We start from the raw sequence: 22,726 nt of genomic DNA on the forward strand, positions 1-22,726 counted from the left end.
ACTTTTTTACTTTATATTCTATTGTTTGAGTCTGGTATTCTCGTTTGATGTATTTGTCGAGATCTCATTTTCTACTAACTCCTCTGTGCGGTTTCTGAGGTGCCTACATTCCTCCGTTTTATGGTCGTACTCTCGGTGGAAAGCACACCACACGTTCATGTCCCTGGGTCAGAAGTCCCTTTTATCGGGATTCGGCTTCGGCAACTGACCATTGTCGTCTTTCATCAATACTTGTAGGATCTCGCCTCTCTTTCTAGTTAGCGGGGGTGTAGAAATCATATTCTGACCTCACTCTTTTTGTATCAATCGTGCTCTTTGGCACTCACATCCTCTTCTCTTTCCCTCCTCCTAGGCATTTCCTTCTCTAGGGAAAGCTTAGTGATCTCTTCATTTTTCCAAATTTTTCCTCGATTCTTACAACAAATTGAACTCTGAAGATGAACCTCCTTAGGGTCAACGGCTCATCTTTGGCTATCTTTTGGAGTATACTGTCCTGCCGCATCACCCTTTTAGAACTGTACGGATGACATCGAAGTTCTGGCGAGGTATTTGGAGCATCTCATTTCGGATACTCTGCTAGTAGCTAGCCAACAATTCTCCTTTCCTCTGCACGATGTTGAACAGGTCTTCGCCGATTTGTCCATTATTTGACTGCCCTGAAAAGCAGAACAGAAGGCCGACATGAGCTCGTCGAATGAATGGATGGATCCAGCCTCAAGAGTTTGTACCAGGACTGTGTCGGTACCTTTAGAACTATCGGGAACACCAAACACCAAATTGACTTATCGGTGGTACTTAGACTCATTAGCGAGATGTAAACTCCGATGAATACAGTTAGGTCGCCCGATCCGTCGTAGTTCTCCAAGTGAAGGCACTTAAAATTCTTAGGCCTTTGTGCTTCGAATATCTCAAAGGACGAGGTTATTTTGGTTTTCATCGTTGCATTCTTTTCCTCGTGCATCTTAGTGAGTTGCTATCGAGATGGTTGATAGGCCCAAAATGGGTCTATTCCTGGAAGTATATGGGATCAAGTTATAGTAAATCCGGAAGTCTGGAATCGAACCACAAGGATAAGTAATTTCGGTTTAAATCTTAAATTAACACCCTTTTTCCTGAAGTTGATTTTGTTGTTGAAAACGATTTTAAAACGAAAACGATAATAGACTAAGAAAGATGAAAGTAATAAGAGAAATTATCTAAGATTTTCGATTTCACCACATAAATTCACTCCCTAAAATATACAATTAATTAGCTAATATTTTTTACTTATAACTAGAAATCAAATATAATGGACTATTTAAATTTCGGAAGAAATTCTTGATAAACTCATTTCATAATCATGTATTTGTAATTGACTATCATATAAAGACTATAGTCTTTAACTATTATTCATGATCTAACAAGCATATTCCATCGAACAACTTAACGAAAGTATGAGATATCTAGTTATGAAACATGAACAAAGAAGAAGATAAAATCTAAATGGAAAGACAATTAATAGACATTAAAGCTCAATTAAAGGTTTCAATCAATCAATAACACATCTCAAGAAAGATCAAGTATGGGTTTCCTCTATAATCCTATAAATAAAATTACCTACTCATTAAATTTAAAGACATATTCATAGATCTTTGTCATCATATACAACTTCATCTTCAGTAAACTCTAATAAATTTTCTTCATTAATGTTTCCACCATCTTCATAAGCAGCTCCAAAGTCCTCAACTTCTTCATTCACTAGTAAACTGGCATTCTTCTTGCGACATTCAGCAGACTTATGCCCCTCTTTTCCACACTTGTAGCACTTCATTCTTTCTCCCACATATTGAGATGTAATGTCACGACCTCCCGGATTGAAATTTGGTGTTTCACTTCCTTGATTTTGTCCACGCCCTTGGGAGTAAGGTGTTGGTCCAAAACTTTGTGTAAACGAGGTCCTGTTTCGATCTTTTGAGTTAAACCACCTTGACCATTATGAGCCCATATTTGCACTTGCCCCATGTTCATGTGATTTTGTCGATTATTAGGTCTTGTTTGTTGCGATTCAACCTTCATTGCCAACTGAACAGCACTAGCCAATGTCCAACAAAGTTGTAACTCGACCAAATTTCTAATATTCAGCCTTAGTCCCATCAAATAACGATGTATAACTTATATTTCTGATTCGACTAAGTTTACACGAGTCTTTGTTTTGTAGAAATCATTGGTGTACTCCCGAACCGAAAGGTTTCCTTGTTGAATAGATTGGTATTGTTGGAACAATATACCATCATAGTTTAATGGAAGAAACTGACTCCGAATTAGCCGATGCATCTTTGACCATGTCTGAACTCGCCACTTTCCAGACTGCATTCTTGTCATTTGTAATTGTTGTGATGCAGCGCGTAGTTTGCAAGAGATAAAAAATGTAGAAATCGCTCCTCTATGATTGATTAAATCAAGGGAGATTTGCTGTTTGGACTCCCTTTTTCCAGAGTTGCATTTTGGACTCCCTTTTTCAAAATAAAAAGTTAAAAGTAACTGTTCCAAATTAATAATAGGTGAAAATATTGTTTTACCCTCTTCTTGAACTCCTCTTTCTTTCTCTCACTAAAATTATCAAAAATTGAATTAGAATTTTCTTTTTTGAAATTCATACAATATACAATATCATTCAAGTACATAGAAACCCCATTAATGAAAAAGATCAATTTCATAACAAATCAAAACATAGAAACCCCATTAATAAAAATTCAATCAACAACAAAAAACCCACCAATACTAACAATCTAAAGCCGGATCAGAACTTAGAAAACAACCCAATCCCCTGATCATTAAGCCATCAAAGAGACAAAATGTTCTTACCCACCACCACTACTAGTCTGAAACAAAAACTCTTTAAAATTAAACCTTTTTTCTTGTAATTCAATAATCCGACAATTTCATAATCTTCACTCTACAATCTAATCGATGATTTCTTGTCGGACTCTCCAACTACAATATTATAGTTCTTCTTCTTACTTCGGTTCTCTAAATTCTCTGGTTTCTCTTTGTCGGGGCGTTTTGCATTAGTGATTTCGGATTAGGGTTTCGTAAGTTCTGAATCAGAAGTACAGGAAGGTTGAGGATTAACAGGTTTCACAACAAAAGAATGTGAGTCTGATTACAAATCGAAACTTTCATTTCAGGAAATTTGAATTGGAGACCAATTGTTTAAGAACCAGAGAAAAATGAAAAGGGAATGAGGAAGATGATAAAATTTAATTAGATTGAAGATGCCTGGTAAGGGTTTAATGAAAATAATGGAGAATCCCTTCATTACTACTAATGCCTGGTAAGGATTTCTTAAGTATCATTTAATGCCTGGTAAGGGTTTTAGTGGATTCAACCACTAGTTATGAATTTTAGTGTTCAAACAATCCAATTTTGATGAAAACAAAAAATATAATTCATCATGTGTCATTGCCCAAAAAGAAGTTAATTAGCCAAAAACTAATATCAGAGAAAGATGAAGTTTTTTCTAATTAGTCAAAATTAATATTATCCTTGATAACTAGTCATCCTCTTGATTTTTGGTGATTGGGTGGTTTTTGGTATTAGGGTTTGTGTGGTGTGTGTTCTTAAATGAAAGAAGAAGATGAATTAATAAAGTAGGGAGTCCAGAATGCAATATCGATAATGTAAGGGTAAAGTGGGAATATTTTTAAGTATAACTTTAGAGACGGAATATTCTTGGATGATTCCGTCAAAAGGGAGTCCAAAATGCAACTCTGGAAATAGGGAGTCCAAACAGCAAGTCAATTATAGGAAAGGGGGTCCAAACAGCAAATCTCCCTTAAATCAAACAAAAACTTTAAGAAATAAAGTAAGCTCTGTTAACAATGAAAATAAAAGACCTATTTATAGGTTTGAAACCCTAAAATAATAGAAGTCTAAAATTACTAAAACTCTAAAATATCTAGAAGCTAGAAACTGCTAAAAACTAAGAAAATAATCAAAACTGGGAAAATGCTAAAAACTAGGAAATCTTCTCTGAAGCAACTAATATTCTGAAACTACTAAAACTAAGAAAATATAGAATCCGGAAACTACTACAAATAGAATCTTCCTTTAGGTCATCCAATCCCTGACTTGTCACGACCCACTTAGCATAAAATGCTAATGTTATTTTGTCAACTGCATCATCTTACCCGGGTTGGACAGAATTCAACCTCGAATTTGAATCGTCATCGTCTGAATCATCTCCAGTATATGGTAATAAGTCTTTGACATTAAAAACATCCGAGGAGTGCACATGACTTAGAAATTTCAGACGATAAGCATTTGAATTAATTTTTTCAAGTATCTCTAGTGGTCCGATTTTCCTTGTTGATGAGTTGTTATTTTCGCCCACTAGAAACTTGTCTTTGGTTAAACCAACTCAAACATACTCGCCCTCCTCATACTCCACGTGTTCCTCTAGGCTCGTCCTATAATGACCTATATTCGGTAAAGTCGCACTAGGAAATTGATTTATTTGATGTTGAACATCCTTTAGCGGTGGTAAACCGTCAGATAGGTCTGTAGGGAAAACATTCGCGATTTCTTCCAATGTTGGGGAAACAGAATATGGAATCATGTCATCCACAATACTACTTTCCTTACCAATCATCATATATTCAACATCAGTTTGTTCAACCTCCTCAATGAACAACCCATGAGATAACAAATTTGAAGTGTCACCTTTGTTAGTTGTAGGAACATCAATTTGTTCAACAACTCACAAGATAACAAATTTGAAGTGTCACCTTTATTAGTTGTAGGAGAAATCTCTCTACTCGGTAGCAACACAATTTTCTTCTTGTCGAATTGAAAACTATAAGTGTTGTTTTTTTTGCTTCACTTGTTGTGATTTTTGTACATTAACTTGGTGTAGTTATGTGGAAGAAAAGTTGCACGCATATATTTCTTCATCTTCTCCCACGAAGTTACCTTTGATTTCCCTGTTCTGGACCACATTAACTTGTGTTGTTGCCACCATGCAGCAGCCCTATCACGAAATCTAGTAGCCACAAGGGGAATCTGTCTATCTTGAGGTATCCCCTTAAACTCTAGAATATCGTCAACCGTAGTTAGCCAATCAAAGAATTCTTCAGGTTGACCACACCCTCTAAATTCTGGGATATCAATCCTCAATCCCACTTCCCATCTCCGAGAACCGTGATTGGTTTGGTTCCTTCTTCCCCGAACGTCCCTAGCAAAAGGATTATCAAAATCATCTTCAGTAGATTCATCATCCCATACCGTGTGACGATTTGCTGAAGTCAGTTCCCTTTGGTGAACAATGTAGGCATCTAACCGATGCGTAAATTCTTTCATCATTCGAGTCATTTGTTGCCGCCATTCGTCAACACCGTCTAATCGTTGATTTATAGCTTCAGCTCTTTCATTAACAATATCCATGGGATCCTCCCTACCTCTAGCAGGTTGTCTTCTCAGTGACATTGTTAAAGATCGACGCAAGCTCTGATACCAACTGATGCAGCGCATAGTAGGCAAGAGATAAAAAAGTATAGAGATCGTTCCTCTATTATTGATTAAATGAAACAAAAATTTTATTCAATAAACTAAGCTCCCTTAACAATGAAAATAAAAGGCCTATTTATAGGTTTGAAACCCTTAAATAATAGAAGTCTATGATTACTAAAACTCAAAAATATCTAGAAGCTAGACATTGCTAAAAACTAAGAAAATAATCAAAACTGAGAAACTGCTAAAAACTAGGAAATCTTCTTCGAAGCAACTAATATTCTGAAACTACTAAAACTAAGAAAATATAGAATTCGAAAATTACTAAAAATAGAAAATCTTCCTCTAGGTCGTCCAGTCCCTGACTTGTCACGACTCCATTCTAATGTTATTTTGTCAGTTGCATCATGTTGGCACCAAGAAGATGCATACCCTTTTAACCTAACAGCCACCAATTTGACTTTCTTATTTTCTAGTAGCTCCAAATACTTGAAAATTCTTTAAACCTCATTCAACCAGTCCAAACTTCTTCTATTTTTCCTCTCCTGTGAAGTCTGGAATTTCTACTCTCACATGTGGATCTTGATTACGTCGAGTACCAAAATTCAAAGGAGATTGTCTTTCATAAGGCCGATCTTCGACATCTTCGTCTGACGGTTCTTCTATATGGTGTTGGGTTTGTACCCTTGTTTGCTCTGGTTGTCTTCTTTGATTATAAGTTTGCTTAAATGTGTTGCCAAAGTTGCTCTCTTTGTTCCATATTAGTCACATTGGGAGGCCCAAAAATTCCAACTTGCTCAAGGCGATCACAAAGCTGAGTAATCTGCCTTTGAAGAACCTCTATGTCCTCCCTACTAAAAGTATTTTTTTTGTTGTTAGATTTGCTTCTGTAGTTCTTTGGTTTTGATCCAAGCTATTACCACCCCATGCCACAGATTCGCAGAATCACAAATCTGTGTAGCTCTGATACCACTTAAAGCAAACAAGTTAGCACTTGCTTCCTTAGAATCGGATGGATAATATTCCAAACACCGTCGGAATCCTGATTTTTTGAGTTGAAACCAAGGAAAACTTTGAGAACCCTTTGCTAGAAAGTACCTTTACTCTTACTAGATTTCAAAAAGATGTAGACTGACTTACAAACTAGAGAGCTTCCCTACTTATGGCATTCCAGATACAACCCTTCCACTTCTCTAAACAACTACTAGACAACTCTCACATTACCTAGACACATCATTAATATTTAGAATTTAATTCTCTGACCAATTAGACTATAGACTTGACTGCTTCAAACCCTAGAGAATTTCTGCGGTATTCTAGAATCATTTGCATCACAAACTTTTAATAAGTTATGAAAATTCTAAACTTCAAAGTTTAGAACTTATAAAAATTTGAATTCTAGTAAAAGGTTCTGAAACAATAACGCCCTAAGTGTACATCTTTAGTTTCTTAGATGTTAACCTTACTATGACAGACGCATGTCAACTAATCAAAGTCAAAAGAGTGCTAAGGTTATGCTGAATGCAGCTATCGGCAGCTATCATCATAGACTCAAAGTTGTACCCTGCAAGGGCAACAGCTCATTCATGCTGAAACAGATTTTTAATGAAATAGAGCACCCACAAAATGTTCAGATTAAATGATACAAATATTTGAAGAAGCATTACAGAACCTATTGCTCTCGTACAAATATATATTTAATTCTGACCCTGTAACTCCTCTACTAGAAACACCTCAAAACTGCAACAGTTACAACATACACCTGCTGAAGAATGCCAGTTGCGTAGTCTAAGTGAATCTCCATGACCATTTTCTTCAGGATTAACCGAAAGCACAAGCACATCGACCCCATCCTAGGTTAGGGTTTCATGTTACATAGTTTACTTTATCTCATCGTATGTAGATTCTGCACCTTCTAATGGAGCAGAATCTACAAGAAATCCTCGAGCTCGTCTGGTACATGCAACTTCTCAATGGCAGACTGTCAAACATCAAAAGACAGTAATTTCAAAAAATATTATGATGGATACCTATAAATCGATGTAACAAGGATTACCCATATTCAGTATTTTGCCTGTCCTCCACCCAGGTCAGATACTCGCACTTAGTGAGGTTTGGTGCGAGAATTTGCATATGGTAGGACTATAGAATATCAAAATCCAAAGTAGACATATACCCAGTGTAGTTAACTCTTGTCGATCTAAAAGTAAAAAAGTTCGGAAATACACACATATACACATGCACATATATGTTGGTGTGTGTTGTGTCTAAGACCAAAATAAGACGTTAAAACATATTTCTACAACCATATCCCGTATTGGCCATTTTGTAGTAAACGTACCTGGCACCTCATACTGGTATCTGATACTTGTATTCGTGTAGTTTCCATGTTACATACGTACAAATGATCAACGGATTATAGAACTTTTTACCTTTATTGTAGCAACATCAGCTGCAGATGGTTTTAAATCCAAAGCAAGTCCAAAATGAAGCATGGCTTTATCGTGCATATTACGTCGTTTATAAATCCTACCCATCAATGCATACACACTACTTTCACGAGGGGCGTACTCTTTAAGCTCCTCCAAATTTTCCAAAGCTTCATTGTATCTTTCTAAACTGACCAATATGTTAGCTTTTTGATACATAGGGAGTGGATTTTTCTTGTCCGCTACAATGGCCTTCTCTATCATCTCTAAAGCTTCTTCACTTCTCTGTCAGATGAACAGTAATATGAGCATGAATTAGTACCATTCTAAAACATAAAATTTGAATAAGGAACCAAAACATGAGGAATTAAACGTCATGTAAAAAGGAACGGCCGTTAAAAGGTAAGCACATAAAGATAGGGGAAAGAAAGAAAAAAATAAAAGGGGAATTCTGACACGAAACAAAAAACACCTTTTCCGGGTTGCAGTGCAGTAGCTCGATCAAAGAGCAAAAAAATTTAGACGAACACATTTAGTATAAAGGGATGATAACTTCTAGCATAAAAAAATAGGTTAGAAAGTGGAATAACCCTTAGATGATGCAAAGCTGTTCCAAGATAGCACATAATAACAGAAGAGCGTGAATTGATTTGGAAAGCCCTTTGGAAGTGATGCTCTGCAAACTCAAATTTTTCCTGCCGAAGGTACACCATACCAAGGCCATACCAGGAGTTATAGTGTCTGGAATCTATTCGTAGTGCACTTTGGTAACACTTTACCCCATTTTCGTAATCCTCCAAGGCTACATACCTGTTGTAAATAAATTAATAGTGGCAAAAGGAAATAAGAAAGGATTAGATGTCATACTCAGATTTATGTCTGAACTGTAAAGAAAACCAGAGAGGTTTCTTACTCATGCCCGCAGAGAGTGTGAGCGTATGCAAATGTAGAACTTAGTTGCACAGCTCGCTGGAAAATCTTCAAAGCAGTTTCATGGTCTTTTTGCAAGCTATAGCAGTTTCCCATAGCACACCTGTTCGACCAATCACGTAAGAAACAAGCAGATATAGAAAAGAAGTGAACAAAAAGTTGAATTGCACTTCAAAGAACTAAGCCTTTTTGGTTGGAACAAATAAATCGCAATTTTGTAATGAAAGATATGATGACAGGTGATATAAATTCTTGTTTGTAAAAAAAATCAGTTAAATTTTTTTTTTTTAAAACCTGAAAGATCAGATTGAATTCACATGGATGGGGCTTCAATGGCCCAAAACCAGATTTTGGGTCAGATATGAGATATACTAGTATACTAGTACTCTAGACAAATAACTCAATGAAATGGAACCGGTGACAGAATAAAAGATGACTTGCTACATCTCATCAGGACTCAGAAGACTCAAATCAATCACACAAGTCCTTAACCTAAAATGAACTGGACAGCACGGAATATAAACAATTATAGGAATGAAATGGCATGAAATATAAATAAAAAAGCAACAGAAGAACTAAGAATATAGCCACTGCATTGCTGCCGAATATATTAGAAAAACCATCACTGAGTAAAAGGCAGTAGATAAGCAGTCACATTCTTGAACATGGGTTAAGCTATATTCTGCAAAAAATCTAGAGAGAGATACCAAGATTGAGGAGCTAAGCGATCAGTTGAGATTAGCTCCTGGGCCAAGTAACTCAACTTCATCTCTTCCTTCAAATGCTGCCATAGAAGAAGAATGTGATTAGTCACAAGAACAAAAGTCTGCCACTATAATAGATAACTATCTCCAGTTCAAGCATTTGCAGGAGCATATAGCGCAGATAGGGATTAGTGTTAACCGCTTCCACCAGGCTGTGCAGTATAGCATAATTAAGTACATCAATAGTTTGAGGGCCAAAGTCCGAAGGCAAGTAATTGCTTCTCTCCAGAAAACAAACGAGATACAAAGAACAAAAGCAGTTATTTGAAAAACGCCTCATAGTGAGAACCTCTACAACCATTTAATGCTTCTCCAAAAAGCAATAATAAAAAAGGAAAACTGATTTGTCGATCCACGGATGAGGATAATAAAGATCAGTTGAAGAAACTCAATTTGAATAGCTCTCACTAATACACATCTAAGAGCATTCTGCAATGCTCCTACAAGAAATTATAAGAAGCCACTCATTTGAAACGAAAGAAGAAACTTGAAAGGCCCAATGAACTTACAAAAAGAACTGTAGAATATATATCCATTCCCTCTAAACTATAAGGTGATACCCGGCGTGCAAGGGTAAAGGCATGGGCAGCTTCCAAGTAATCAACCATCTCAAAGTAAGCTTTTCCAACCTGCATTTCAAACGTACAGATTTTAGATAAAATACTTTTAGGTGTGGTTGTAGACTTGTAGCTTTATTTTCCCGTACTCATCGTGAAAGATTTCCTATCCTGAAAACACCATAAACTCTAACAAGGTAATATATAAAAACAAAACAGAATAGATCAATGCAGAATGATTTGTGACCTCTACAGAAAATTATAACAATTATATCATATATAACTTGTCGTGAAAAGTAATTGAAACTCTTGTTCACATGATTTCATGAACAAAATGTAAAGTCCCTCTCGTGTGATTGAAATACTGATTTTTTTCTTTTTTGAAACTTTGAATGAAAATTTTATTGATAAAGAAATCTATACAGAGAGAAAGTCAGTAGAAAGAGCTAAGCAGTTACATGTTATGTTACGATATCCATGCATCTCAGTTGTATACAAAATCATAATATGGGAGCGTACTAGTGTTTTGCAACTTTTTTGACCAGTGAAACAGAGTCCCTTTTACATCTTTTACTGCCCATGTGCTATTCAAGTTTTCCTCCTTAAATATTTTTCCATTCCTATCTTTCCAGAATCACCAAACGATGGCTATCAGGACCAAGTTCCAAATGTCTATGTTTCTTCTTTTTCCTAAGCCCTTCTATTGCTCTAGATTTTGGGCTATCCACTTTGCCTTACACCAATTAACTCTGAGAGACCCTGAGAAGTAGGTCCATATGCTAACTACCACTGGACAGAGGACGAAAATATGGTCTACGGATTCCGACTCCTTATGTAATACACACATGTTGACCATATTGAATCCTCTCCTCTCTTGTTGAGCTGGTCTATAGTGGGTAATTTTTTAATGTATGCTGCCCAAACAGTGAAACGCACCCTCAGTGGGATTGGTTTTCTCCATATTGATTTATTATATTCCATTATAGTTTCTTGGTCTGCCTGTCATCTTTCTATGTAATAGTTTTTCACACCAAACTTATCATCTTCTTTGTCCTTCCATACTCTTGTATCCTGGGCTTCTGATAGGGACATCCCTTGTAATCTCCCAGTAGATCAGCTAGAACTTGAGTTTCCCAGTCGTTTAAGTGTCGTCTGATCTGCAAGTCCCATGTCTCCTGTTGTTGGTTATAACCTATGCTATCTTTCTTCCTTTAGAGTTTGCTAAGTGATACACAGCTGAGTACCTGTCCCTTAGGCTTATGGGGGATATCCAGATGTCCTCCAAGAATTTATTATCTGACAATTTCCCACCATTCATTTCGTTAGCTCCATATAATCCTCTATTTGATTCTGAGTACCTCTCCAGACTTCACCGATATGGATTCTTGTTACTTGTCCTGGTCCATTCTTGCATATCTGCTCCATATTTATCGGATATAGTGATTTTCCGATTTGCAAATAAAGATGCATCTAAATACAATAAGTAGTTTTACATTTACGCATTTAATGCTTACGTGATGAAACATATGTGAAACATGAAACCCACACATGCCTCAGTATCAAACAGCGATACAAGGTGAAGATACGGCAAGTCGAAAAAGTCCACAAGAATTATGCGGCAAGGGATGTAATTTCTTGTTGTAGTAATTGTGTCCTTCATTTTCACTTGGGACTTCTTTACTTGTAGACCAACCATTATTAATTTATACACAAAAACCTTGAACTTAGATTGTACTGTGAAGTCCTAACACAAAGTTGCGCAAGTTCAAAAAAGATGTACACATAGTCTATCTATTGAAGTGAGGAAGTGTTCAGCACAAGTATCCAATACAGCAAAGTGAGTACAAAAAATTTTAAGGCAATATATTTGTAAAAAAGTTGTACCTGAGAAAGAACCCATCCCGTATTATACTGTTTGTGCGGAAGCTTATGGTATACATCCAAGGCATCCTGTCCAATTTAGAAAGGTTAACCATCTGTATCATGAGCAAGAGCAGTACAATATTCCGGAATTGGCGGGGTAGTACCTGGCAACGGTACATACAGGAAAGCTTGTAGCCTTCTCCAAGAGTCCTTAAGAGACTTAATAGCTCTGGGATACCACTGGTTCCTCTTGAAACATTTGTTGCGACTCCATTCTTCTGAATGTTTGTTCTTTCCTGCTCAGTACATCTGTCATCACCCGATGGTGATGGAAACGTAGTTGCTGTATTATCCACACGTACATCATCAAAAGTCTCATACCGTCTTCCTACAAAAAGTTAAAAGTGTTAAGCGAGGAAGCATATACAAACAAGTGATCAATCAAAAAGAATTTGAAGGGTCACCAGATAACAACTTTCGCAATATAACTAGCATCAACACTGATCCTGGGATCGTACAATTACCAATTGAATCTTACAATTCAAACCCGAAACGAGTGTTCGACGAGTGTAAGAAGTTTGAGGGTAAGAAAACATTGTTCGAGTGTAAGGAGAGAGTGTTCGAGTGTAAGAAACGAGTGTAGGAAACGAGTGATCAATTGTAAGAAACGAGTGATCAATTGTAAGAAACGAGTGATCGAGCGTAAGAAACGAATGTTCGAGTAACGAGTTTTCTAGCGTAAGAGGCTAGTACTTGAGAAACGAGTATTAAAGCGTAAAATACGAGTACTTGAGACACAATTGCTCGAGAAATGAGCATTCCAGTGTAAGACACAGGTACACGAGACACAAGTATTCGAGTCTAAGACACCATATTTGAGTGTAAGACATGCTAAATATACTAATCATGATATAAGTCCTAACACCATAATGCATCCTAAAATGTAGCAGACAAGTTAAAATTAAACTCGACCGTGCTAAGGTGAAAATAGTGTATCTCAAACAAGGTCTAAACATGTCGCTAGAGAAGTCTGTCACCTTCATCAAAACTTTCAGAAGTCCAAGATCCTTTCCGCACTGTTACAGAAGAACGCAATGCTGTTGAGGTCAACCTAGATGAGGAAGAAAGCCCTCCGAGAAATTTCGAAGAAGAATGAGTAGTTCCATTTCCTCCTACTTGAGTGGTATTTGAATTTGTGGTTGCTGCGACTTCTGTAGCAAGGCGTGTACTTCGCCGAGGCCCTGAATCAGAAAACAGTCTACCAGAAACCTGAAATGAAACATATAGGAAATAATAATTTATGTGAGGGTGGCATACTAAAAGATCCTTTCCTCTTCTAACACACTAGACCACATTGGACTACTAGTAACATTGCGAACTTGATGTCTCAATTACCACAGAGGTATGAATCATCATATTGTCAAGCCGCATACATTTCAACACTATTTCAGCAGCATCGGCACTATATATCATTCAATTGACAGCTAGCAATATATTAAGTGAAGGTATGTATAACTAGAACTTTCCCTTATGTCAAACTTTGTCTTTTCCAGTTATCTTGTTAAGAACTTTCCACTGATCTTATCTTTAGTCATCATCAGATGCGCAACCCAATTTAACCAAATTCCCATTGTTTACGTCCTACTGCGGTTATTTTTGGCATCCACACATATACTCATAAAGAGCAAACAGTAATAGATTGACTGATTCACGTAACATTTGGACATGTCAAGCAAGATTGACTTTGGAATGCAATAAAAACAGAATAGTAATTTCCGCACTAAATACTAACTGCAGCTAATATAAGAAAATATGCAAATCAACAGGAGAGAAGTGCAATAATGGAAGGTATATAGGTAGCAGCACTTGCAGAAGCAAAGTAAATGCCAAAAGACTAAAACATTCTAAGTTTAAACCAAAAACGGAAAATATAGATAATAACCAAGAAAGATCCACAGTTTGGAAGAATTAACTTGCAATAATTGTGTTATCTGATAAGCGACTGAAGGAGAACACATGAAAAAGGGAATTGTTCACTATCATTATAACGTTGAACAAACAGAAATCGCCATGTCATAGCCTCATAGGTGCCATAAATAGCTATTCTACTAAGATGGATAACTAAATTAGGATCCTAAGTTCATCCAAACAACAACAAAATGAGGCAAGGATTTCATTTAATATGCATCGCTGATTCAACAAGTCCACCAGCCAAACTATATGACTTCCCTACTAAATACCATTACGAGAGACTCCCATTAACTATCTGAAGGTTAGCTACAAGCAGTTCTTCCAATTAAACTCTTTCACTTAAGAAACAGGATTTCTGCATCTCATAATGATACTTTCTACTTCCCATTGAGGTGTTGCGACCCGTACGAGTAGAAGTCTAATTTCAAATTGTTCTGTTTTTCTTCTAATTTTGTAGCTTTACCCCACATTCAAACAGGTGAATGACATTTGACGTTTTACAAATTTAATGGTCACATTAATACACATTGAAAAGCTGCAAAGATGAAAGAAAGAAATAAGCTCACAACCTTTCTTAGTTTTCCCTCATCCACAAACTTCCTTCTAGGAGCTTGAATAGTAGTGTTCACGGTTGACCTCGGAGAGCTTTCACCAGCCATAGAGCTTTGGTTCACCTGCCCATTTCTACATAGAGGAGGTGGAGCAATACCTGATAGCTACATGACAAAAAAAAGATAGTATAATGTTGAGGCAAGCATGGACCAAATACTATCAGAATATTATATCATCAAACAGTTCATTTACCTGTACGAGCACAATAGATATCGAAGAACCAAGAAAGATAAAACATCAACAAGTTGAGAAGGACCAAAAATGTAAAATTGCAGTTTGAAAGGAGAAGAAGAGTGATAGGTCGAAAATTCGAAGATCAGGAAGACACTTGAAAGATGATTCTAGTTGCCATTGTCTGGAGCGTTTGGAAGGAGAGAATCACAAGGATCATCAAAGACTAGAGGGAAATGATTCTAGCAATAAATGAGCACTTTATCAATTCATTTTTGGGCTATAAAGAAAATGTTTACAGCTTGTGTGGTCACTTGGGAGAATCTAGTTAGTAACATGTAACTTTTGAGATTTTTGTGGAGCTTTTATAAACTCAGTAACCCCTGACACAGTTCTGTATCGACCCAATTGTACATACTTTCACCTTCAGTGCAGTTAATTTGGTTCAAAAAAGAGAGAAAAAAGTTGAACAACCAACTGTAACCAGGTCTTATCTTGCTCTCCTTTACAATAACTATTGTCTTACCATTTCAAGCTTTTATTCGCTGTTGTTACCTAGTAGACACCATCTAAAAGTATATAGGGTGATGGAGAAATTCCTTCAAGACTCAAAATTAACGTTAACTTCAAGATTGAAAGGAAGTATGATATTGCTAAAATAGAATGCCGTGGTGCATTTTTGAACAGTTGCTAAAGACGAAGAGCCATTTATTTCATTTTTCTCTTTCAATCCTACAATGCTTTCAATTGTCATTCTTAATTTTTTATTTTGACGATGATGAGACAATGATAGGACAAGTTTTAGCCAAAAATAAGCAAAACTAGATTGATGCACACGCGTCTCATCACCTTCCCTGATGAAGTCACTAACCGTGGCGTCAATCAGAAATTGACTCGGGTTACCCTGGAGCCAATCCCCAAGTTCCTCAGCGAGTAAAGCCGAGCCCAAACACTTTGCAAGTGAATCGCTCTATCATACGCTTTTAGATTTATTCTATTCCACAAAAAAAGAGAGCAAAAGAGACGGATAGATCTTTTTTTCTGTTTTCTTATCAACAAGTCTAAATGACCCGTCTCTCTGGACTCTCACTTGAACCGTCTGTGAGAGGAACAAGGATTTCTCTCTCCACGTGACTGAACATGTGAGAGGAGAGAGAAACCCTTGTTGTCTCACAGGCGGTTCAAGCGGGAGTCCCTGGAGGCGGGTTGAGTATACTTCTTGTTTTCTTATTGATCTTTTTTCTGTTTTCTTCTTCCCATCTTTTTTCTTATTTCTTTTCTTCTTTACTCCGATTTGCTCGAGAAAGAAAGAGAAGAGAGCAGCAGGAATGAAGTAGAATATACAAGAGAATCTCTACCAATTTTGAGTTGATCCCCGACCCCATTGCTTAAATACCTTGTGAAACTGACTAACATGAGTGGGCCCGTGGGCCTGTAAGCCTAGGATAATATGGCTATAGTCGAGAAAAGTATTACATCATAAAGGTAAGAGACAATATGATAATCTACATATTTATATAAGAATTGAAAACTTTCAAGGTCGTACTGAAGAACATAAATTATAATTAGGCATGGTTCAAAATGCATATAAGGAGGGCAGCAGCAAGCGGATGGAAAATCCAGTTTACCTGTGATGGCATCGGTGAAGGAGTACTGTATAATGATACACTAGCAGGACCACTTAGTTGACTAGACGCCACCCCAGACATAACTGTTCCATGATGGTTACTAGGTATGTCTCTAAGGCTGCTCCCATGTGAATGTCTCAATTGTCTTGATGTTAACTCTTCCAAACCCATGGTCTTACAAGAAACCACATCACGATCATCATTGGTGGTCTGCAACCCCTGATGGATGTGTTGCTGCTGAATGCATTGAACAGCTGCATCCCCAAATACATCATTTGCATCTTCTGCAGCACCTGAGCACAAACAATGACCATTAAGTTTATTCTCATGGTTTTGTTGTTAATGTTCCAAAGCCAAACATTTCCGCAAGATAAGTACTTATGCGTAGGACTTGGCACACTTGATATGATTAAGTAATTACACCTTGAGTTCAGTTTGATCTTTAATCTCAAGTTTCCATAGCAAGAAGAAACACCATAAGTATTGTCCTTAGACTTAGTTCAAAAAAGAAGAGAAAGAGCTTCTTCAGTGTGCACTAAGATGTCTAAGAAAGAGTTTATGTGTGCACTGCGATGTCTGGTTTACAAGTTTTTCTCTTCTTCACTTTCAACTGAACTGGAGCTCTAAAGGTAGTTGTATTTAGTAACAATAGCTAAATGATGCTTGAACCAGAGAGAAATCTGACAACTGAAACATTGCAATTCCTTGAGAAGAAAAGATCAACTCCCTTCCATCTCAGGAATCACGAGTAGTTAGAAGCTATACCACCAAAGGTTCGGGTTGTCTCTAACATAGACATCAGTTAGGTGAAGTGCATTATGTTCATGTTCATACTTCATAGCACCAAGAACGCAAAGCAACTCCAATTATCTGACTGATTATATTATCACCAGAAAATTACCAGTAATATGAGAATACAACTGAATTGAGAGTAAAAGCAAACACAACAGCAGATTGATTAGCGCATTCATTTTACACAGGAAGTATTAGTAGGTTTTCTTGTGAAATGCAAGGTAATTAGATGTGCAGACTGATACAGAAAAAAAATGAGCATTCATATATGATACCTACCTAACACACATAATTCCTCATACGCAGCCCACAGTAAAGGATCTATGGATAAGGCTTGCTTAAAATGGTCTACTGCACTTTTCCCCCTATCAGTGTACCTAACAAAACAAAAGAAGTAGAGGAGTCAGAATCTCTAAAATAAGACCATCACTACCGAATAAAACAATTAATAGGAGAATAACCTGTAATGCTCATATTTATCACGAATTATAGAAGCGTAAAATTGTTATCACTAAGAATAAACCAAAAGCACCGTAACAAAGAAATTTGTACACTTTCTTACAATATGATAAATAAGTTCACTACACAACTAGACAAGATTTGAAAAAATGAAAACATATCCAAAGGTGTAAAGTACTTCATTCAGAGCTGCACTAAGAAAAGAAAAGAAAAAAGTCCCAAATACATCTACCATGAATCATGATCTTTGGTTGCAGAATATAAACCATAGAACAACTACAACTCTAGGACCATAGAGATACCGTGGTGGTATTTTGTCTATTAAAACAATTGGTGAGTGGTGAGCAAAAGTAGGTAAAACTGTCCACTGGATAACATTATAACACCACTTTCGAACTAAAACTCTGGCCACGTTTAAAAAAGCATTGTCCCGCCTCATTACGTACACCCTCAGCCCCTTGACTGCATAGAGAGGACTAAGTTAAGATGCGTTGCACCAATATATCGCCTCGAGGCAAACCTCATTTGCCTTTCCGAACGTACCCTATGCCCAATCTCTTTTTCTGAAAAGTTTGGTTGAATTAAGAAAGGGGAAAGGTACAAATACCTCAGGGACCTATAAAAAGTGGTCCTGAGGAGCAGTTAACAAACTACAAAAACCCAAATTACGTTGTTCGACTAAAGCATCCCAATTAAAAGTAAAATCTAGGTATGGGAGGTTCTAGCCCAGTAAAGTTGCCTACACCAATGGAATAGGGTTGCCTGGACTTTGTCTAAGGTTCGCTAATTGCCTCAACCCCGTGGTAGAAAGATACCTCAACTTATGAATTATTCGAGCACAATGCTTGTGCCATTTCAAATAGATAATATGGAGGAAATCGGAAGGTGGACGGTAGGATTTATAAATAAGTCCAAGAAGGAAATGCTCATGCCATTTCAAAAGGACAAATTGGAGGAAATAGGAAAGTGGAGGGGGAACCTATAAATAAGTCCAAGAAGGTAATGACCAGCTGCACCATTTGGAACCTGCAAAAGAAAAAAAACATCAACAACCCAGAAGCTTCCGCTAGCATGAGAAAAAGGCATCTATAACTAAAACAAGGCAACCCAAGATATTGATTTGATATTGGGATAGTAAACCCAACAATAACAAAGTTTTCCTAGAGATAGACAATTCTTTGACTACTTAACAAATATGTCATAAGACGCATAATGTATAGAATTTGTTCGGGAAAAAAAAGGGGTCTTTCAACTCCTCAATGTAAAAACAAGAGTGTCACTAAAGTTAAAACACTCAGCAAACTTGCTTGATACCTCTGCATTAGTATCATTAATGGGACATAATGCCACCTCAGCTTCACTATAAAGGTCCATCTGAAAGCATGATATTGCAAATAAGTAGCGAGATTGAGCCATTTGTGTTCCTTCACAGTATATAGACCAAACATAAATTAGACATATTAGCGAAAATTACTTGATGAATCAAATCACAAAAAGGACAACATCAAAGAAGAGAAGTACCTTTTAAAATATGGTATGCACAGTAAGCTTGATTATTCTGCAAGTAACAGCTAGCCAATAATTGCAAATTCAACTGCATTTAAAGGTAGTTGTTAGACAAGGCAAGTAGAAGGCTAGAAGCACAGTAGCAGAGGCAAATAAAGTGAAGCAGTGACCAATTAAACATGAGTATGCCATTATTTGGGTAAACTCATCAGAAACCATCTCATATACCGATGCTCAAAACATGCTAAAACAACCTCATTACAAATAAAAATGTTGCTTGGAGATAGAATGTGCAATTTGTTAATTGGAGTCCCTGGAGAATTTTCAACTCTCAAAGCTGTGTGACAAATTTGGATGAGTCATAAGGAGGAGGATCCTCTGTCTGTGAGATGCTGCTATCAGAGGTTCACTACGGGAGATTAATGAAGGAGTAAAAGAAGGCTCAGGGGGAACAACATTGCAGGTAGAGTTAGGCAGTTAGCTTTGTTTTCTGGGCTGGTATTCTCAGCAAATTACCTATTGAGCACCAATTGATCAAGAGAAGATCCAGTAGACCAAACAGATGTAGTTTAAGCAAGAAACAAGTCGAGAAAACATATCATGGTGCTTACCTCCAATTTCAAAGAAAACATTTTCCCGCCTCAAGGCGGAATGCTCCGAAAAAGCGAAACGCCGCCTTGAGGCATATGGCTCGATGCTTAGCAGCTTAAAAGGCATAAACCTAAAAGACGCTTGCAAGTTTTGTTTTTTAAGTAAATGTGTACGCCTCGAGGCGTACGCATCTGCTGAATTTTAAAACACTGCTTACCTCCATCTGTACATACGGGTTTTGATCAATTTGAAAGCATTAAGCAACCAAAGCAAGGCAAACAGGCCTAGAAAATCATTCCTTTTGCACTGGCTTGGGGAACATGGAAGGATAAGGAACATTGCTATCTTCAAAGGGACAGTGGCGGAATCTGACAAGATTACATAAGGCATACAGTCTCTTCTATACTGCTGGGGTAGAGGAGATAAGTGGGCTAAGTTCAAGTCCAACTTATATTCTATGGTTTCTTGACATGCATGCATTTTAACACTACAACTTATCTCTCTGGCCCATCCCTAAAGACGAAAAGCTTTAGGTAAATCCTCTTTCTCTACTAATTGAAATCGTTCGAAAAAAAACACAAACTAAAATTGGCTCAATTCGTTTGCTTTTAGCTACTTATTTAATGTAAGCTATCCTAATATCAGTTAACACGAATACAAATTTCCCGTATCAACATGCAGCAGCGCTACTGGAAATTTACTCTTACACCATTCGGGAATTTACTGGAAACAATGAAGAGCACCTAGTGTCTGGAATTAGCATTGATCAGAGTCAATTATCCTTAGCTCCCCACAGGGGTGAAATAGATTTTCATTGAGCTACTTGTACACCAAAAAGCTCAAGGATCCTAATAATAAAATCTCTGAGCCAACCAAATACTCATTCAGCTCACTGATCTAAAAAAATAAAATCTATTTCACCCCTTGAAGACTAATTTCCAACCTACTAAAAACTGCCCTAGGGTAACACGATAAGCAGTTGTGACCTTAATTCTAACATCCACAAAAAGCACATCAATTGTCCAGAAATCTAAGAGTGTAAATGAGGGAGAGAGAGAGAGGGTAAACCAAATACCCACAAAAATTAACACGGAATAGAGGAAAAGAAACTAACACCTCTAACAAATTAGGGAAAAGATTAGCGAAAAATCAAACTTTGAAAATACAATATCAGTGAACACAAGAAGAAGAAATGAGAGAAGAAAAATGGCGTATACGAACCTCAGTGGGGAACTCAGCACAGAGACGTTCACACAGGAAAATTGCATTTCGAGGAAGGAAATGACGAAGACTATTTTGCACGCAATCAATGAGTAGGGTTTCCATGGAGGTTTTCCACAGAGACTCGAGCTTCGAAATTTACCAGTGAGATAGAGAGAGAAACCTGATTTGGGGGTTTTTTTAAGTTTCAATTTCTCTCAGTGCTATTGGTACCGAAGAAAAGATTGGCCTTTCTTTATGATAACAATCTAGAAATTTGGCGAGGAGCGTTGAATTAAATCCAACGGGTTTCCTTCAGATCTCATTACGTCCAATTATTGTTCATTTTCCCATTACGACCCTGATTGCCACGAGCGGTTAAATCGAGTTTGCCTCCATTTCAAAACTATTGGCATTTGGCAATGCACTATTTTGTTGTTATTTTTTCATGTTTGAGAAATCGACTACGATCTACGTTAGTTGTTACAAGACATTGATACATCATAAAAATTTAAACTGACAATGAAAGAGGCTTAAAGTTCGACAAACTTATTTTACCTGCTCTGGGAATCGAACCTGAGGACCTCTAGGGTTTTGGAGGTTGTGTCAACCCTATCAACCGCTTGAGCAACCAAAAGTGTTCACCGGCCATGGTTGAAGACAATGCATAAACTTTGAGAGTGTTTATGACCACACTTATTTTGTATACCACACCCATGTTGTATACCACTCCATTGTGTTTTTATCTTCAAACTCTAAGTGCAAAAACATTTCCATCTTCGTTTTGAACCACCGGGGATGAAAGAAGTTTCAAAAAATTGAGGAAATTTCAAAAGACCACTAAATCATGTGATGATCCAAATAATGATCATGTTTGAACAAGTCAACAAGTCTACCAAAGACCAAGAATCAACGGGTCAATCCATGTCCGAGTCACCAGGGAGGTGAATCTAAAAGAGCTTTGTCACCTAAGCCCGGAATTAGGAAGTCGGCACGAGTTTTTTAGGCGCCTTAACCCTGCTCTTACTCTTAAACAAACCATATGTGTCCTGGTTAAGGATCTCCTCTGGGACTTGGAGCAATAAAGGAGATCCACAGAAATCCTTAAGTCAGTATTGCCTCAAGGCACAAGAAAGCGAAATTTAAGCCAAGGTTTAGCCGACCTAAATTTGATCTGATCTGAAGTCTAGAAAAGAGAAAATAACGATCAACTAGGCAAGCGATGCTCGTATGAGCTTCAAACGAAGTCGGAACTAAGCTAAGTAACGTGAAAGACCAAAACATTTCAACAACAAACTTTCTATATACAATCTGCAAACCACTGAAGAAGATCTAACAAATCCAAAAGATAGCAAACAAGGAAAGTTATCCTTTTGACGACCAACAAAGCGTGGATCCACCAGCTTATCTCAACCGATCACCACAGTCGGTCAACCGTACCTTCGTAAACATATCAGTTTTGCCCCAATCAATCATGCAAGGTTCAACTTCTATTCTCAGACTTTGAATTCAATTTCTTAACTCCAAAAACAACCTACTAACTTGAGCGTCCGAAAGTTTTATGAGTTTTTGGAAAGTTATGTCCCCCAAATTAAAAGAAGAAACTCATTATTTGGTTCGTTGATTTTATATTACCTTAGTATAACACCGGCGAACCTATTAAAAGACCCGACAGGGCAGCTGCCCAGTATGGAATTTGTAACTTCATATGTATAAGAGGGATAATTTTGTAATTTCTCATTTATAATTATTTTAGGTCTTAACTT

At 37.1% G+C, this 22,726-nt stretch overlaps 1 protein-coding gene across 1 annotated transcript; it reads right to left on the reverse strand.

Moving 5' to 3' along the window:
* Window positions 1-7,086: 7,086 nt before the first annotated feature.
* Window positions 7,087-21,357, reverse strand: HBT (CDC27 family protein). The gene is made up of 16 exons (XM_086638911.1): window positions 20,982-21,357; window positions 19,185-19,257; window positions 18,978-19,087; window positions 18,643-18,689; window positions 17,484-17,581; window positions 16,413-16,705; window positions 14,571-14,717; window positions 13,068-13,299; window positions 12,195-12,418; window positions 12,052-12,117; window positions 10,120-10,239; window positions 9,554-9,630; window positions 8,830-8,949; window positions 8,507-8,726; window positions 7,920-8,201; window positions 7,087-7,468 (listed from the first exon to the last, which is right to left on the reverse strand). The coding sequence occupies exons 1-16, from the start codon at window positions 21,084-21,086 to the stop codon at window positions 7,418-7,420; spliced, it is 2,265 nt and encodes a 754-aa protein (XP_086495037.1). The 5' UTR covers window positions 21,087-21,357; the 3' UTR covers window positions 7,087-7,417.
* Between the last annotated feature and the right edge of the window lie 1,369 nt (window positions 21,358-22,726).

The sequence above is a fragment of the Eschscholzia californica genome, unplaced genomic scaffold, assembly GCF_041429995.1.
Source record: "Eschscholzia californica isolate CP2 unplaced genomic scaffold, dmEscCali1.0.p SCAF_5, whole genome shotgun sequence".
NCBI classification, from domain to species: domain Eukaryota; kingdom Viridiplantae; phylum Streptophyta; class Magnoliopsida; order Ranunculales; family Papaveraceae; genus Eschscholzia; species Eschscholzia californica.

Bases quoted from the DNA above. Each gene is read 5' to 3' on its own strand.
- HBT (XM_086638911.1), bottom strand. From the start codon at position 21,086: ATGGAAACCCTACTCATTGATTGCGTGCAAAATAGTCTTCGTCATTTC. The intron at 19,258-20,981 runs GTTCGTATACGC...CTTTAAATGCAG, and splicing joins GTGCTGAGTTCCCCACTGAG to TTGAATTTGCAATTATTGGC. The intron at 7,469-7,919 runs GTAAAAAGTTCT...GATGTTTGACAG, and splicing joins CTGATGTTGCTACAATAAAG to TCTGCCATTGAGAAGTTGCA.